The sequence below is a fragment of the Chionomys nivalis genome, chromosome 20, assembly GCF_950005125.1.
Source record: "Chionomys nivalis chromosome 20, mChiNiv1.1, whole genome shotgun sequence".
Taxonomy (NCBI): domain Eukaryota; kingdom Metazoa; phylum Chordata; class Mammalia; order Rodentia; family Cricetidae; genus Chionomys; species Chionomys nivalis.
Genome location: NC_080105.1, coordinates 49,249,693 through 49,267,258, shown reverse-complemented (window position 1 = coordinate 49,267,258; position 17,566 = coordinate 49,249,693). Strand labels below are relative to the sequence as shown.

Here is a 17,566-nt window from a genome sequence, read left to right as displayed (position 1 = left end):
GCCACCTGAAAAACAGGCCCCAGTTTCCAGAATTTGTCAGCAGGCCTTTATCCTACATGGATACTGCATTCTGAAACCAGGACTCTTCTACAGTGGCTTCTTACTGCTTCATACAGGGAGTCCTGCAAGCTCCAGAGTTGAGCCCCAGCTGAGATGCTTCCCCCTCTGTGACCTTAGGAAAGTTACTTGGCCACTGGGAAGTCTCAGTTTTCTCCCCTGTAAATGGGGATGATGAAGCTTATTTACAGGGTCAGTGTGACCATTAACTGAGCCGTGTATATAAAGTACCTGGCAACAGAATTAGGCAGGAAATAGTGATGGTGACAGTGTTGTCACTGAAGGGATCCCGGTGAAGGGAGCCCGGTCCTTCTGGTGTGACCTTCTCTAGCAAATCTTCCTGTTCAGCCCTACATCTATTTTCTCCCTGATTGGTTACCTGGAACAGCACTCCCTTTTATCAGAAAGTGTTTGGCATAGAAGCATCAATTCATGTAGATTGCAAAATAATATTTTTTGCATTGGTAGTGGTGGAACCCTGGGTCTTCATGCATGGTAAGCATGCAGTCTAGCACTGACCTACATCTAATCCCTAAACAAGCTTTATTTCTTATGTACCTGCAACTTGTTTATTAAAATGATCTCCCTTTGCCATCCCCTGCGGCCCCTCCCTCTCCTCCCAGCTCTACCTCCCCACATCGCTGCCTCTCTGCCTGAGTTACCATAACCTCTCATTTCCCATCAGATGCTTGTTAAGTAGGGTCCTGAGAACAGCCTCAATTTTAGCTCTCTGCAGCAAGCAGAAAATGCACCTGAACAATATGTAGAGAACAGATATAATTTGTATGAAGTGAACTTCCAAATATTATGAAGGTAGACTCCTTTCCCATGGTAAAATTTGCTAATTTTCATGTCATTCCCTGTTCACTCTTCGGTGCAGTGAGCAGAGCTGCTCTTTGGAGCTGCTTTTGCTTCCAGCCCCTACACAGAGATCAACTGTTTCACCTGCTCTTCCCAGGGAGCAAGGGGTAGCTACTGACCTCCAACGTACCCAGCCACAAATCTGCGTTCTCTTTTCCCTGGCATTTCCCCAGAGCTGAGTAAAGGCACTCTTCCCAAATCTTCCCTTTTGGTTTTTATTTGGTTGTGAATACTTACTTGGTAAATTTTATTTGTAGACATTTCTAAGCCAGCGAAACTTCAGAATGCCAGGGAAAAAGAGGGGTAACAAAGGTGAATGTCAAACCTGAGGCCAAGGAAGACACCAGACAGATTGTGAAATTGTCATGGGTCTCTCAGGCTTCAGGGAGATTAGAAATAAAGACAAACTAAGACACTAAAACCTGCCCTAGTTCCTTAGCCGGGCTCATGATTGGGAAAGTGAAAAATGGGTGCCCTAGCTCCTCTCCTCCCTCTCCAACCCAGAAACTAGAGCCCAGATTCAGGGTGGGTAAGGAGTAAGTAGACCCCTCCCATCCCTACAAATTCACAGTGCTGACCCAACACTCCTCTTCCTGTGGCTTCTATGACTCCTTAAACATGGATAACTAGGGTATTTGTAAATCAAAATAGAATTAAAACTTCTCTTCTGCTTCTTCTGTGCTAATGCACAGAGGATCAACCCCTGTCCTGTGACTGCCCCACATGTCCAGGGCACTTCTTGAGGCTCGCAGTTGGTGTGTGTGTGTGTGTGTGTGTGCATGCACACGTGTGTATGTCTGTGTGTATGATGTGTTTGTGTCTCTATGTGTGTGTCTCTGTGTGTGTGTGGTATATGTGCCTGTGTCTGTATGTATAATGTGTGTGTGTGTCTTTATCTCTCTGTGTGTGTGATGTGTCTATGTGATGTGTGTATGTGCACATGCATGCACGGATATGAGTGTGTGATATGTCAGAGAGAAGAACACGTTGGTCCCTGAGCTTTTACTAGTCTTCCATGATCAGTACAAACTGGGCATAGACACAGATGTTTCTTTCTTGGGGCTTCCCAACCAGCACCTTCACTTTCCTCCCTGTGACAAGCTCTAGAGCAGACTGAGGAAAACATCCTCTGTCCCTCGCCTCTGTGTTTCAGAAGGGGAACACTGCTCTGCACATCGCTGCCCTTGCTGGTCAGGATGAGGTGGTTCGGGAGCTGGTCAATTATGGAGCCAACGTCAATGCCCAGTCTCAGGTAATGGCTCCCTGGTTCCTAGAACTGGGCGTGGGGGGTCTTCCTCCACTTACACAATTGTTCTATGCCACACAGAAGACACATTGACTGCTGTGTACTTCACACACACACGTGCACACACACACACACACACACACACACTGCAGCTAGGACTAGATTTCTTCCTAACATGTCTCCTAGCAGTGATGCAGGCATTCTGTGCTAATTTTCCAAGGCTAGAGTATACAGCCTTAGCATGGAGAATTGGTCATTGTGGACTCCAGCTTGGTTCAATAAGACCAGTGAAATCACATATGGATCACACGGGCAGGGGGGCTTCTCCATTCGTGTGCACACAACCACATATCACAGATAAACATATACACATAATTAAAAACAAAATAACTTTTTAAGTGGAGGAAGATGTTTGGGCTAGGGACTCACTCAGAAGGTGGGGGCAAAACACGTCCACGGAGTCATCTCCCTGTCTTGGTCTTTGGTAATACTTTTCCAGAGGCAGTGGTTTGTCTCCAGGACGAAACGAGGGCATGAAGAGAGTGCCCCCCCCATGAAAGAGTTTACCTGTTTTACCCACTATTTTAATGGCTTCTTCTTTGGGTTTACAGAAAGGCTTTACTCCCCTGTACATGGCGGCCCAGGAGAATCACTTGGAGGTGGTGAAGTTTTTACTGGAGAATGGAGCCAATCAGAATGTAGCCACAGAAGTAAGTTCCCTTGGAAAGTGTGCTCTGTGCTGGAAATGTCTCCGGTGCATGAAATGATAATGGCGTACAGTCAGACTGCAAACAGGTGAGGCCCATTCAAGCCTTCTTGGCACTTAGTCAGACAACAAACACGTAGTACACACAGATACCCTCATAGCACACATTCAGACTGCAAACACGACACACACACACCGTCAGACCCTCACAACACAGAGACAGACCTGACCTCAAGCGTAAGGTAAATGAAAACTCAGTGCAAAAGGAAGAAGAATGCAGACCCTGTGGGAGCACAGAGCAAGAAAATGGGGCCAAGGAAGGCTTCAGGGAGGAGGCGGCACTTGAGTTGAGCTTGGAGGATGCAAAGGGCCTTGAAATCCCATCTTTGCCCTCCCCTGGCCAGGATGGCTTCACGCCGCTGGCTGTGGCCCTACAGCAGGGGCATGAGAACGTGGTGGCTCACCTCATCAACTATGGAACCAAAGGGAAAGTTCGCCTCCCCGCCCTGCACATCGCAGCCCGCAACGATGACACACGGACAGCTGCGGTCCTTCTGCAGAACGACCCCAACCCCGACGTCCTCTCCAAGGTGAGGGAAACCAGGACGTTCATGCCCCCAGGGTGAGCAAGCTGGGGGGCTGGGGGCTGGAGGACTGTGCTAGAGGCAGCTTTAGTTCCCGGCATTTTTCCAAGACCAGAGTGGAGGGGAATGAATCAGTTGTGCCTTTCGTGCTTAGCAGTAACATAGATGGGCTTAGTGGGCAGCCCTGCCTCAGATCCCTGGAGAAAGCCAAGAGGGTGCTAAGATGGTTCTGGCTACTTGGAGAATCCAGACCAGTGCCCAGGAGGGCAGGGTAGACCTCCCTGCAGAATGATGCTGCACCCCAGAGGGGACCCCAGATTGTCGCCTTCTTACCCTGTGCCCTTTCTGGATGAAGCAGTCATCACATCCAGCTGCCAAAAGACAGGAAGGCGTAAAGTGAGGTTCCTGGAGATACGATATTTAAAGTGTTATTAACCACTGCTCCTTCAGTGAGGCCGCCAGCTGTCCCTCAGTCAGCGAGGTTGCTTGACTGGTTCACACTACCCTCTCCCTCCACCTACTCTACCACACCCCTGTGCCTGGGTTCTGCTTGGATGTGGTCTGAGGATACGGAGCAGCATGACACTGGAGAACTGTCTGGCCAGAGAGCCGAGTCACACACCCAGTTAGGGGGCTGGCAGCCATGGGCTCCATAACCCTCCACTGCTGACTAAAATCTCTTCATGAGAGGTGATCTCAGTTTATAGTTTGCCTTGGTGTTGACAGAGGTTTCTGTCCTGCCCAGTCCTGCAGCCGTTCAGTCCCAAAGAAACACAGAGGCCTATATTAATTATAAACTGGTTGGCCTATTAGCTCAGGCTTCTTATTAACTCTTATAACTTAGGTTAACCCATAATTCTTGTCTATATTAGCCATGTGGCTTCTTATTTTTTATCAGTGAGGTGTTCTCATCTTGCTTCCTCTGTGTGGGGGTGATGTGCAGACTGACTCTTTCCTCTTCCCAGAAGTCTCCTTTTCTGGTTGCCCAGACTATACTTCCTGCCTGGCTACTGGCCAATCAGTGTTTTATTAAAGCAATACAAGTGACAAATCTTTACAGGGTAGAAGACCATTGTCCCACAACACCTTGGCCATAAGGCACAGACTAGAAGTCCCTCTGATGTGGATATAGCTTGCCAAGAGGGCATCTCTCCACCCCTTCCTTAGCTTTTGCCATTGGCCAGAGCCTGCTTTGTGTGTCAGGCCCTGTAGCCCTATTGTTGTTTAGAAGCCCTGGGCTGGTTCTGGGGCAGAGGTGCTGGTGTGTGACAAGCGGTTCTCCCCCTCTGTTGCGCCAGACGGGCTTCACACCTCTCCACATCGCAGCTCACTATGAGAACCTCAACGTGGCCCAGCTGCTCCTCAACAGGGGGGCCAGCGTCAACTTCACACCTCAGGTAACCTCACCGGAGTCTCTGCACACTGTCCAGAGTTTGGGGTGCCCCTGTCTCTCTCACATACTCTCTCTAGTACCTTGGAATCTACCTGTATCTCAGAAATGCCTAGGGGTGGGGGGCAGAGCCCCAGTGACTGTTAAGACCTCCTGCTAGGAATTACTAATCAACTGATCCTTCAGTTCCCTTCAGCATGGTCTGGAGGAAACTCAAAACTCCATGTGCCTGTTCTTCAGGCAGACACGGGAGGTGGGGGATGGTTGCAAATGCCTGGCTTTCTCCCCATCTTCTCCACATCTGGGGGATGTGGGCTTGGCCAGCTTAGTACAGTTAACCCCAGCACGATCAGATCCTCACGGGTCCTGACTCTTCCTGAGGTGAGATGTGCCCCCATAGTTAAAGTGACTGCTTGTTCTGTGGAGGTCAGGAGATGCAGGCAGGAGCTAGGGGGTGGTACGCATCCTGCCACCTTCCAAAGGGACACCAAGCCCTGAGGGTCCCCATCTCTTCCTCCAGAATGGCATCACACCACTGCACATCGCCTCCCGCAGGGGCAATGTGATCATGGTGAGACTTCTGCTGGACCGCGGGGCTCAGATAGAAACAAGGACCAAGGTAGGTGTCTGCAGCCTGCAGGGCGAGAGCAGGGGGAGTTCTGCCCTTGAATCTTCCCAGTGACAGGCTCTCATTGTGTCCCCTGCCACCCCGAGTGGCCTGCCGGAGTAGCTGGGTGCAGCAGGGGACAGGAACTAAACTGAGCTAAAGCCAGCCTGACCTGAAGGCAGTGTCTGAACTTCCACATCCGGAAGAGATGTTGCAGCCAGGCTGGTGACACCTGGCCACTGATGGCTGTCGTTGAGGCTTTCTGTCTTTCACTGTCTTATAAAGGATGAATTGACACCGCTCCACTGTGCAGCTCGGAACGGACACGTGAGGATCTCAGAGATCCTGCTGGACCACGGGGCACCCATCCAAGCCAAAACCAAGGTGTGTGCTTCTTCCTGGGTAGGCCATCTTGGGTAGGCGACATTCCAAGTCAGCTAGATGTCCCTTGTTGCTGTGACAAGGAACTTCAAAAGGGTTCATGATGGCTCACAGTTTCAGGGTACACAGTCACTCATGGCAATGAAGTCGTGACAGCAGGGGTGAAAGGCCACACTGGAGGTACAGTCAGGAAAAAGAGAAAGTGAATGCTGGTGTTCAGCTGGCTTTTCCTTTTTATTCAGCCTGCAGTCCCAGGCCAACAGATGGTGTCACCCACATCCAGGGTGGGTGCCCCCTCTTCAGCTCATCCTCTCTGGAAACACCCCCATAAGCACGCCAGTGTATTTCTGACAAGTTGACAATACTAGAGGTTAATCATCACAACTCCACCCTCTGTCAGCCCGACACCCAGGCACATCACACAGCGATGGTAATGTTCCATCTCAGCTCCTAAATCCCATTTCCACCTCACGATGTAAAATGCATTTAGTCTGTCTCTAAATTATCCTCATGGCCTTTAATGGTCCCAGCACCTTAGAGAGTGCAGAGTCCTGGGCTACAGAGATGATTAAGTGACTAAGAGAGCTTCCAGCACCCACAGCAGGCATCTCACAAATGTCTGCAACTCATGTACACATAGCCGTGAACAGACACACAGACACACACTCATAATTTAATTTTTTATTTTAAATAATTATTTTTATTTAACTGTATGTGTGTTTTGCCTGCATGCATGTCTGTGCACAATGTGCATGTCTAGTGCCCACAGAGGCCTGAAGATGTTGTCAGATCTTCTGGAACTAGAATTAGCGATGGCTGTGAGCCACCCTGGAGGTCCTGGTTATCAAAATGCTCTTAACCACTGAACTCTCTCTCCAGACCCTAATACACTTCTTAAAGGAGTGCAAAGCCCTGAGTCTCCTCTGAGACTCAAGACAGTCTCTTAACTGTGATCCCTGTACAGTTGTGGTAAGTCCACTCCCATGGCACAGAGTAAACAGCCCCTTCTAGAAACAAAGGAAGATCAGGCCAAACCAAGACTGGAACCCAAATCCTACAGCTGTGTCCAACATCCGGCCTCATGATGAGATTATATGTCCTTGCCCCTCCAGCTCCACTGCCTAAAACACACACAGCCCCTGTCTTGAGACTACACTGCTTATGGTGGCTGCGGCTTTCCTCAGAGGACCCCCACACTGCAGATAGCAGATTATCTTCACTACTTCGTGCCATGGCCTCTGGGGCATCTTTTCGGAGAGACTCTGACCCGGCCTCCCATTGTCTGGCCTGAGTGGTCTCTAGAACTGTGGTGTAAGACTAAAGCTAACACATGAATAGCACTGCCTGCCCTACTGCCAGTCTGAGACAGAGCCTAGACCCTCTCGAGCACATTGCCCTCCGTGTGCCTTCCAGGATGATTCTCAGAAAGTTGTGAGCAGGAAACCCTGTTCAGTGGCATCCAACGTTCAGCCTCTCCCTCTTTCAAGTGAATCTTCACTTTCAAAAGTGGGGCTTTCAGCGCGCTCTTGCCCTGGGTGCGGATTCCTGTTGTCTTAGAGCAGATCAAGGAGAGCTTTTCTCTTTTCAGTGGTTTGACAGTTACAGCTGCTTTTTCCCCACCACGTTGTCTACAACTTCAAATCCACTCCTGAGCCTGCCGAACTTCACATTTTTTAATCTTCCTCTTCTTGCTGCTCCCTCTCTCTCTATCGATCTGCCCAAGTAACCATGACAACGCCTGAATGCTACTCTGTTTTGAGATTTATTCCGCCAAATAGCTTCATCCATTACTTTGTATTCAGCCTTACCCAAGTTCTTAGGACACGGTAGAAAGAAGCCAGGTTCTTTGGTAGAATATAGCATGAAAGGGAGCGTGTTCCTCTCCGAAACCGCGTAAGCTGGGCCATCACTACCTGCATTCAGCTCTCTCAGCACTCTGGTCTTCCTCACTCTCATGAGCAGGGCCCATTAGGTCCAATTTACAGCATTCTGGGACTTCTCTAGCCTGAAGCTCTGAAATCTACTACATTTCTCTTGCAGAACAGTTCCGAAGGCCTAGGGATTCTATGTCAGGTTTATCACCGAAACCGTGTGTTCCTTAGTAACAATTTTTCTGTACTAGTTACTGTTCTTGTTGCTAGGACAGAATATGTGACAAGTTCAGGAAGGAAGAGTCTGGGGTGGGTGGCAGGGAAGGCCTGGCAGCAGGGGCACCAGGCAGTGGGTCACACACATTATCCATAGTAGGAAACAGAGAGGTGAACGCTGATGCCCAACTTTCTTCTTTTGTCGTCAATGGTGGACTTTAGTCCATAGCCTGGTGCCTCCCATAGTTGGGTCTTCACTTCTCACTTAAACCTTTCCGGTACCGCCCTCAAATATACCATCACTGTCCTGAGTCCCCTGCTCTGTCCCCAAATATACCAAGGGTGTTTCCATAGTGATTGTAAACTTTATCCAGGCTAGTGAGATTGCTCAGTGGGTAAGAGCTCTTATCACCAAGACAACTTACAGCCTAAGTTCAGTCCCTAGAACTCACATGGTAGAAAGAGAAGCTGACTCCAGCAAGTTGTCCTTTGGCAGTGTATGGCCACACCACGGCACAGACTTGCCTTCCCACCACCCCACAAGCACACACAATAAATGGGAACGTTTTCCAATTAGAAAGTTTAAAGAGATCTAAAGTCTGTTTTGTTGTCCTTTATCCACACGGTAATTAAGGCCCACCACATGCTTCATGTAGTAATTGGGCCAGTGAGCACTTGGGAAGAATGAAGTAAAGACCCGGTCCTTAGAAGCTTGTAATTAAGAGAAAACACGTGGCCAAGATGGCGGTCGCAAATTAAATGATTCATCAAAGGTGAAAATAAGATCAGATTTGAGTGACCAGTACAGACCAGCGAGGCCTGAGGAAGTCCAGGGTGGTCAGGGAAGCCTTCGTGGAAGGCTTGAAGATTTGGCTACATGGGAGAGAACATTTTCGTCAGAGACAAGCTCATTTGGGATCCACACTGAAGTTTGTATAGACAAGGAGAGAGTGGCATTGCCGTCACTGTCCTGAGTCCCCTGCTCTGTCCCCAAGAGCTCTGTCATTGCTTTATTTCTCTTCCTCCAGAATGGCTTGTCCCCAATCCACATGGCGGCTCAGGGAGACCATCTCGACTGTGTCCGACTTCTATTGCAATACAATGCAGAGATCGATGACGTCACCTTGGATCACCTGACTCCTCTCCACGTGGCAGCCCACTGTGGCCACCACAGGGTGGCTAAGGTTCTTTTGGATAAAGGAGCCAAGCCAAACTCCAGAGCCCTGGTGAGAGGAGGCTACTACTGTAGGGATGCTGCTGGGGGGAAGGGAAGCAGGGAGGGGCTGCAGTTCTGCATGGGTACCACTAGGGGCAGCACCATAGGCAAGTGCACATTTTGTGTGTGTGTGTGCGCGCGCGTCCATGCGTGCGTGCGTGCGTGCGTGCGTGCGTGTGTGTGTGTGTGTGTGTGTTATATTCAGGAGGGGTGTGGCCTCTTGTATTTGAGATCAAAGCTTCAGCCAGAAAGTGAGGTCTGCTGTGGGTTTATACCCAGGAGGTCTGACTCTGGAAGTGGTGTTTATGGTGTGTTTGTGGGTTCGAGGCCCCAGCCAGACTCAGTTCTAAGAGGCAGTAACATCTTAGAGGCAGGCCTGGTCTTCAACCTGCTTCAGGGTGAAAATGTGCTGACTTGAACTGAGGACAGCTCTGAACGGGGCTGTGGCCACAGCCCTGGGAGGCAAGAAGTTCAGACCAAAAACAGGGTGGTCCTATGGCTGTGCTCCTTACCCTCCTCCCTAGGCCAGAGGCCACCAGAGTAGTTCAAAGAGCCATAGAGCATGTCCAGGACCGTGGTCTCACACTTGTCCATGCTCAGAGGAGAACTGAAGGGACAGGTACCCTCCAGAGGCAAAAGATAGATCATCCATCCCTTCAAACCTGCTTGCAGTGAGCCCAGACCAGACTCCGGGGTGACTGAGGCTTCCAAAGCTTGGGGCCGACATTGGGGTTGAAATGTGCTGTTCTGTCTGCTGCAGGGTGCTTGGCACCATCTCTGGCCTCTAGCCACTAAATGCTAGTAATTTCTGCTTCCCTGCCTGTGACAGCAAAGACATGGCTGGCTATAACCCCTCCTCCACCCCCAGAAAACTGACCTTGTTTGAGAAGCACCACCCTGTGAAGTACAGAGGAGGTAGACAGACACAGAATTGTCCCCGTGGAGGGGTGTGCCTATAGAACATGCTGGGGAGCAGAATCCCTCTCACTCAGCGTCACATAGAAAGGAAGCGGTTTGCCTCCAAAGAGTACTCCTTTAGCGTGTCCAGAAATAGGACAGAATTCTTTTAAAATGTCCCCAAATATCATACTCAGAAATATTCTTGATGTGTAAAGAGAGGGAACACCTGTTTGTTCTATGGTCTATCCCGTGGTCTACAAGTGCTTGCCGGGTGGGCTGGGAAGGGGCAGGATTCCTTTCCGGTTCTCTGCTTACTCTCCGGGTTCATCCGTGTGCTTTGTGTGGGCTACAGAACGGCTTCACCCCCTTACACATCGCCTGCAAGAAGAATCACATCCGCGTCATGGAGCTGCTGCTGAAGACGGGCGCCTCCATCGATGCAGTCACCGAGGTAGGAGGAAGCATAGGCGTGCCTTCGCCCCGCCCCCATTGCCTTACATGGTTATTCCTCATAGCTGTGTGTACCTGCAGATATGCCTGTGTGTGTGCATGTGCAGGTATGCATCAGCATGTCCCCAAAGGGGCTGGGTCAGGGTGACTCCCAGGCGAGAGGACTTTTCAGGATGGGAAAGGATGGTTTGAAATGTAAAGTGGTGACCATTTTCTGCCAGGGCTTTTGTCCCTGTGGCCATTTTCCTGAGAAGAAGCCCACCTGATTTAAGTCCATTTTCTTAGGTAGTCATTCATGGAGCTCTCTATTGACAGAAGAGCGTATTGCAGCTTGCTCTTCCTTGTGGGGACCGCTCCTGCTCATGACACTCCACTCTGTCTCTTCTAGTCTGGACTGACACCTCTCCACGTGGCGTCCTTCATGGGACACCTTCCTATTGTGAAGAACTTACTGCAGCGGGGAGCATCACCCAATGTCTCCAATGTGGTAAGATCTTGAAGACGGTGAGAACTCTTGGCTCTGGTCCCCAGCTCTGAGGGAAGCTGTAGAAGCCGGTCCCTGTTTTCTCCGCCCACAGAAATGGGATTCTCAGGATAGCAAAGGTGTCGGGAGTGGGGCGAACGTTCCTCTCTACTGAGGCTCCCCCAGTTAAATTTGTCACACAACTGCACATCTTTAGAGTTTTATTTTGGAACTTCTATAAGTACAATCTGGAAGTACATTCCCACATTTGAATATTCATTAGCTCCAAGGTTTACATTCCCATTTCCCTAGACAACTGAGAGGGAGAAAGAGCCAGGCTTGCTGGGCAGTTCCGGCTCCTGGACAAAATCCTACCAAGCCCAGGCAGCAATCTGAGTTCAACAAGTGTCCTTTTGCAACACCAGCACGTATTAATACTTCTATAACCTTGTTACTTTGCAGAAGGTAGAGACCCCATTGCACATGGCAGCCCGAGCAGGGCATACCGAAGTGGCCAAATACTTGCTCCAGAACAAAGCCAAAGCCAATGCTAAGGCCAAGGTGAGTTCCGGAGGCAGAAAAGGGAGGGTCCCAGGTTCACTCCAGCCTGGCGAAGGGAAGCCATTCTCAGAGGCCAGGGGCTCCAAGTCACACCACTCCTGTGTAGGTCATACAGAAAGCTCTGGCTCTGCTTTGCTGGAGTCCTGAGGGGCCAGAGATATTCTTGCATCAAAGCTGAATTTCTGTAGAGTACCAAAGCCCAGGGAGCAGGACTGACCTGCGGCTTTCATTGGGCTGATGAGTAGATGTGATTGAAGGAAGGGACTTGGTAAGATCATGGTGTCACCAGTACAAATCAGCCGGGAATCAGTTGGTCTAAAAGTGGAGGATCCCCAGTTGTAGACTGGATTACAAATAAACCATAAGACGAGCTACCAAGTTTGCAAGATAGGCTGTGTGGCCAAGACCAGCACCCTACAGGTGGCAGGCTCCCTTGAGCATCTCTGCTTTAGCGGAGTAACCAATATGCCATCCGTGGAGCCCCTGCACTAGGAGCGGTAGCTGGAATTTGTCTTCCCTGATTCTGTAATTTGGTGCCCCATAACTGCTGGCATAAAGAACATCAAAGTATTCAAACATAAACAAGCATAAGAGGTGCAGAGCTTGGAAGATCCGGCTTGTTGGGATAGCTATCAGTTTACTGAGCAGTTTTTCTGTGTCCAACATTGGGAACCCTTTGTGTCTGTTAGCTGCTTGAGCAGAACCCTATGAAATAATGTTACAATTCCCACCTAACAACTGGGGAAGCTGAACCTTTGCGCAATTAAGTAGCGAAAAGCACAAGGCTGGTGAGGTGTAAGGATCATGTGAGAGAAAGCATATTATTTTCTGTAACTCAGAGATTGGAAGAAATCCCAGATCTTTTTATGTGTGACGGAGTCGCTTGCACTCGCTGGGCCTCACCTCCTGCCCCTGGGCAATACCGAGCTGGGCTTGGAAAGGTTAACATTCCCAGTTCTGTGCTTTCCCCTGGGGTCCAGGACGACCAGACACCACTTCACTGTGCCGCTCGCATCGGCCACACAAGTATGGTGAAGCTCCTGCTGGAGAACGGCGCCAGCCCCAACCTGGCTACCACTGCTGGCCACACGCCCCTGCACACTGCAGCCCGAGAGGGCCACGTGGACACAGCCCTGGCCCTCCTGGAGAAGGAGGCATCCCAAGCGTGCATGACCAAGGTACAGTCATGACCACGGTTCCAGTTCTTAGAAAGCTTCGGGCTGGCAGGGTTTAGCGGCCCACCTGTGATCACAGTACCCAAAAAGCTGAAACAGGAGGATCACATGAGCCCAGGAGCTCAAGGTCAACCTGGGTAGCATATCAAGACTGGATCTCAATTTAAAAAAAAAAAAAAAAAAAAAAAGACTAGAAACAAAACAAACCGCACATATTTTTCAATTTTCAATAGGCTAGGCCTGGAGCTCTGAAGGGGAGTCTCATCTAAGCCTCTTTGTGGTCATGGGACTCTGCAGGCCCATGAGTCATCTCCTTCCTCAGAAAGAACACAGCCAGTCAGGTCGCTGCTCCAACCCAGGTGCCTTCTATTTCCCCTGTAACTTGCTAGACACCTGCTCCAGGTTCCTAGGATACAGGGAGGACCAAAGGGAAGTAGTTTTTAAAGGACTGCTTGCCTGGCACGCTCAAGGCCCCAAGTTCACCCTCCATAGTGGCAACAGATAACTGACTGAATAGGTAAGATCCTGATGGACTGACTGACACATGCCTGTGATCCAATACTTCAGAGAATGAAGCAAAGAGATCTGGAGTTCAAGGCCAGCCTGGGCTGCATATTTAGACTGTCTCTGAAGGAACAATAGCAAACAAAAGAGACGGCCCCTGCCTCCCTCAGTCAACAAGCAATTGACAATATCACAGGCAGCTTCCTCTCTTCTCCTGTGAGAGTTGGCCTGGTGGTACTCAGGGAGGCTTGTAGCCTCTTGCAGGGACCAAAATGCTCCAGTCCTTCAGTCACATAGGCATTCCCATGCCGGTTAGCGCAGGAAGCGTCCTCCTTGTGCCTTCCTTCGGTGGCATTGGCTCCCAGGGGTCCTGATGGCCTGTGTTTCTCCTCAGAAAGGATTTACCCCTCTCCATGTGGCTGCCAAGTATGGGAAGGTACGGGTGGCTGAGCTGCTCCTGGAACAGGACGCACATCCCAACGCAGCAGGAAAGGTGAGTTGGAGCGTCCCCCTCCTCTTGGGTTAGCAGAAGCGAGAAGGGACAGACTACTTCCCCACTGGGAAGCACCTCGCATGCCTGGGCAGCCTCCCATAGAGAACGGTCTTTGTAGAAGGTAGTCCTAGCGAAGTCTGTGTCTGTTAGAAGGACCTGGTACTCTCTGAACAAGTGTGCTGATTTCGTGTACCACCTCCCCAACAGGGATGAGGAAATGGTCCCAGAGCCTGCTGGAGCCGTCTTTCAGTGGCTCTCCTTCAAGACTGGCTTTAGGCAGATTTTTTTTTTTCTTTTTCTACGGTATTAATGATGGGACCCAGCACTAGAGCATTTTCTAAACAGCTCTCACCATTGAGCCACCCCCTAGCCTTAAATTAAGTACGAGATTGATTTTCACTCTTGTGATGAAATGATTCCTGGGGCTTGCACACGCTGCCCAAGTGCTTCACCCCTGACCTGTACCCAGCCCAGATTTGGATGGGTGCTGCCTTGTGAAAGAAGCACCAAGGACTGAAGAGTGGATCCCGGTTGTCTACACAGTCCCTCATGGGAATGAAGCTGTTCATTTCCCTCTGCTCTGTCCCTCTGCAGAACGGCTTGACTCCGCTGCATGTAGCCGTCCATCACAACAACTTGGACATCGTCAAGCTCCTCCTTCCCCGAGGTGGCTCCCCGCACAGCCCTGCCTGGGTAAGGTCCCCCTCCCAGCTCCTGTCTTAGGCAGCGGTGCTCAACCTTCCTAATACGGTGACCCTTTAGTACAGTTCCTCAAGTTGTGGTGACTCCCAACCATAAACTTATTTCTGTTGCTACTTCATAACTGTAATTTTGCTACTGCTATGAATTGCAACGTAAATATTCGCCATGCAGGATGTCTGATATGCGACCCCTGTGGAAGGGTCCTTTCACCCACAATGGGGTCACGACCCACAAGTTGAGAACTGCCGGTCTTAAGCAACCCCAGGTGTTTTGTGTTTGGCTCCTAAGCACAGACACGCCACAACACCGTCACAGATACTGTCTGCAGCATCGTGGCTGCTATCTGAGGGCTTGTAGAATGGGAAGTGGGCAATCCTGTTCTGTCAGAAGGTCCCTCACAGTGGCAGGATTCAGTTTACACACCCCGAGTCCCTACCCCCACCAGCTACCTTTCAACTGTGTTTTGCAAACTGGTGGTCAAAGTTCTAGCACATGAGAGTTTTCTGGGGCCACAGCCTTGTTCTGGGAGCTTTCCCTCAGTGGGACCGTGGCCCTCTGGAATGTTTCGTTCTCTGCTTCTTTCCCAGGTTCTGGTGCTGAGTGCAGTGGTCATTCCTCTCTGGGCCTTGAAGCCCAGAGTCCCGTCTGGGTGTGAGGACCTCCCTAGTTTATTTCTGTTTTAGAATATAGACATTGTGGTGGGGGCTTTAACCCCTGCATGTTCTGAGTGATAGCATGTCTGGGTTCTGCAATACACTGCTAAGTATAGGACTCTGTGGCCCTGAGGGACCCTGACCAGGGTTGGAGGGATTTAAAAAATAAAGCCAGAAGACAGGGGAGCCTTTGGGGAACAAGAGTACCCTGGGGTAAGGTGGGACTTGGATCTGTAAGAGGCAAGAGAACACTATGAAACTGTCCAGGAATGGAGTCAGAGCCTGCATAGAAGAGGCACCTATGATCTCTGCACCAGTTGCCCTGCCTCCTGACAGGGCAGCCTGAGAATGATGTATGGCAGAATTCAGTCACACAGTGGGAACTCCAGTGTTGCCCACCAAGGAAAGAGTCATTCGGTGGGTCGCTGTGTGCTTCAGCTTACACTCACCAGATTCGCCAGTGGGCAGGGGACCAAATGGCTTAGCTTGCTCTGTCTTCTCAGTATGATGTTCTCCTCTACTCCCAGCATCCGTCTCTGCAGACACAGCGTGCCTCAGGAAGCCCTCGGCTCCTCAGGCTTCGCCCCTACTCCTGTCTCCCGTGGTAGCACGCCCTACGTCATTGTGCAGAAGCAGCACACAGCCGGCTAAGATGTTGACTTACTCCTGCTTCTAAAAATAAGAAACCGGACTCCCCTCCTCCTCCTCCTCATTCCCACTTATATAAACGGAGCTGGAGCCAGGTTCATGATATTTAAAGAGAGCGAAAGGCAGCTCAAAGCCTGCACAGATGGGGTTTGTTTCCATGGCAAAAATAGTTCCCAAAGTAGTCTGGCAATTTTGTAGAATTTCACAGTAAATCCCTTTGCACCCAAACCAAACTCTCCCCTTCTCGGTCTGATGCTGACAGATTCCCTCCCGTGTGCCTTCCTTCCCTGAGCTTATTTTCCTGGGAAAAGGAGCCTTTTACTGATATAGATCCCTGTCTGACCTCTCTCTGGAGCTCTGACCTAGTTGCTGTTTCTCCGCAAAAGGTCATCGTTCCTTTAGTCCTGGTTTGGGGGACACTCTGATGGCTTGGTCCATGCTCTGAGATGGTCAGTGACTCATGTCTTCCATTTAACACAAGGTGACCTGGAAGATTTAGCCGTCTCCAGGGCAAGCGTGTCCCTGACAAATCAACGTCTGTTCCTGCCAGTGTGTTAGATACCCATAGCTGCCCAAGTGACCTAGGACTCCTGCTGGTACCTCCGTGGATATACTGCAAATGTCTCAAATGACTGTGCCTTGGGGGTGAAAAAAAGAGAAGTCCTAAAAAGCCTTGCTTTGCTGGAGTTGAATGACTGTCCTTATTTCACTAAGACATCTCAACCAGAAATGCTGGGGGACCCTCAGTAAGATGGTGGGTGACTAGCGAAAGACCACAGACAGCTGGAGGAATGTTAGCTCACCAGTGTGGGAAAACACATGTCTGGAGACCGTTGCATACAGTCACAGTCTTCTGTAAAAGGCTGAGTGGGTATAGGTCCTGGAGGTCGTGGGTCCTGCCCTGGAAGTCCTTCACTCTGAGCGTTTCAGGGCTGGGCTACTCAAAGTGGTTCATAGGCCAGCAACCTCAGCATCACCTGGGAGTTGATTAGGAATGCAGAGCCTCAAGCCCTGTCTAGACCTTCTGGATCTAATTCTGCTGAACAAGGTCTCAAGGGCATCACACACACACATCACAGTTCAAGAAGCCAACAGGACCTAGGGTTTGCTTTCTGTTAACACACATTCCCCTCTCAGAGAGAGCTTCATCACACAGCCAGGAGTAATATGTGCCTGACTTCCTTCCTCTAATGCTCCGGAGAGATCACAGAAGCAGTTTCTAACAAGGCCACCAACCGACCCTATCACCTGTCTACTGTAGGAGAAGGAGCTCACTCATACTAGAAACCCAACCACTGACAACATTTTATCAAAACTACATAAAGAAATGAAAGCCAGAAGTAGTGGCTTACACCTGTATTTCCAGCACTTGAGTCTGAGGCAGGAGAACCACCTCAAGTTTGAGGCCTGCCTGGCCTGTATTGTATTTCCAGGCCAGCGTGGACTCCAGAGTGAGACTCTGGTACAGGGTGGCATCATAGTTAACTGGAAAGGCCAGAACTTGTCATCCTCTCCTGCCCAACCATGCAGGGCAAAGCCACCACCACCCATGACTGCTCCGTTATCGTGTCTTAGTTTTGGAAAGCACTTCCTTGCGAGTACATAATCACATTTGACCCATCCAGAATTTAGTTTCTTTCTTTTTTTTTAATAAATGAGGCAGATGTTTCCCCTACTTTCAATGATCTTAAAAATATGTAAGGACATTATCTAGGAGATGGAACATTGCCCTGGTCCACAGATGGCTTGTAGTGGAATGGAACTGGCTAGTACCCCCACATTCTTGAGTTCCCTGTCAGCAGACCCAAAGAACAGCACTGGGGGCCAAACTGCATGAAGAAAGGTTTCTTTTAGGGTGCTAATAAAGAAAAGAATAGTCATA

The 17,566-nt window shown here is 50.1% G+C and overlaps 1 protein-coding gene across 12 annotated transcripts in view; it reads left to right on the top strand.

Annotated features, from left to right (window-relative positions):
• Ank1 (ankyrin 1) overlaps positions 1-17,566 on the top strand; it is a 177,211-nt gene that overhangs the window by 115,091 nt on the left and 44,554 nt on the right. For all 12 annotated transcript variants that reach the window (XR_009055671.1, XM_057752204.1, XM_057752202.1 and 9 more), the window contains exons 4-16: positions 2,072-2,170; positions 2,776-2,874; positions 3,275-3,460; positions 4,753-4,851; positions 5,365-5,463; positions 5,737-5,835; positions 8,948-9,145; positions 10,388-10,486; positions 10,874-10,972; positions 11,411-11,509; positions 12,490-12,687; positions 13,583-13,681; positions 14,276-14,374. Coding sequence is in view for 11 of the 12 variants with exons in the window: in XM_057752204.1 (XP_057608187.1) it covers positions 2,072-2,170; positions 2,776-2,874; positions 3,275-3,460; positions 4,753-4,851; positions 5,365-5,463; positions 5,737-5,835; positions 8,948-9,145; positions 10,388-10,486; positions 10,874-10,972; positions 11,411-11,509; positions 12,490-12,687; positions 13,583-13,681; positions 14,276-14,374 (1,572 nt within the window). In the remaining variant the exon portion in view is untranslated. The remainder of the gene's footprint in view (positions 1-2,071; positions 2,171-2,775; positions 2,875-3,274; positions 3,461-4,752; positions 4,852-5,364; positions 5,464-5,736; positions 5,836-8,947; positions 9,146-10,387; positions 10,487-10,873; positions 10,973-11,410; positions 11,510-12,489; positions 12,688-13,582; positions 13,682-14,275; positions 14,375-17,566) is intronic.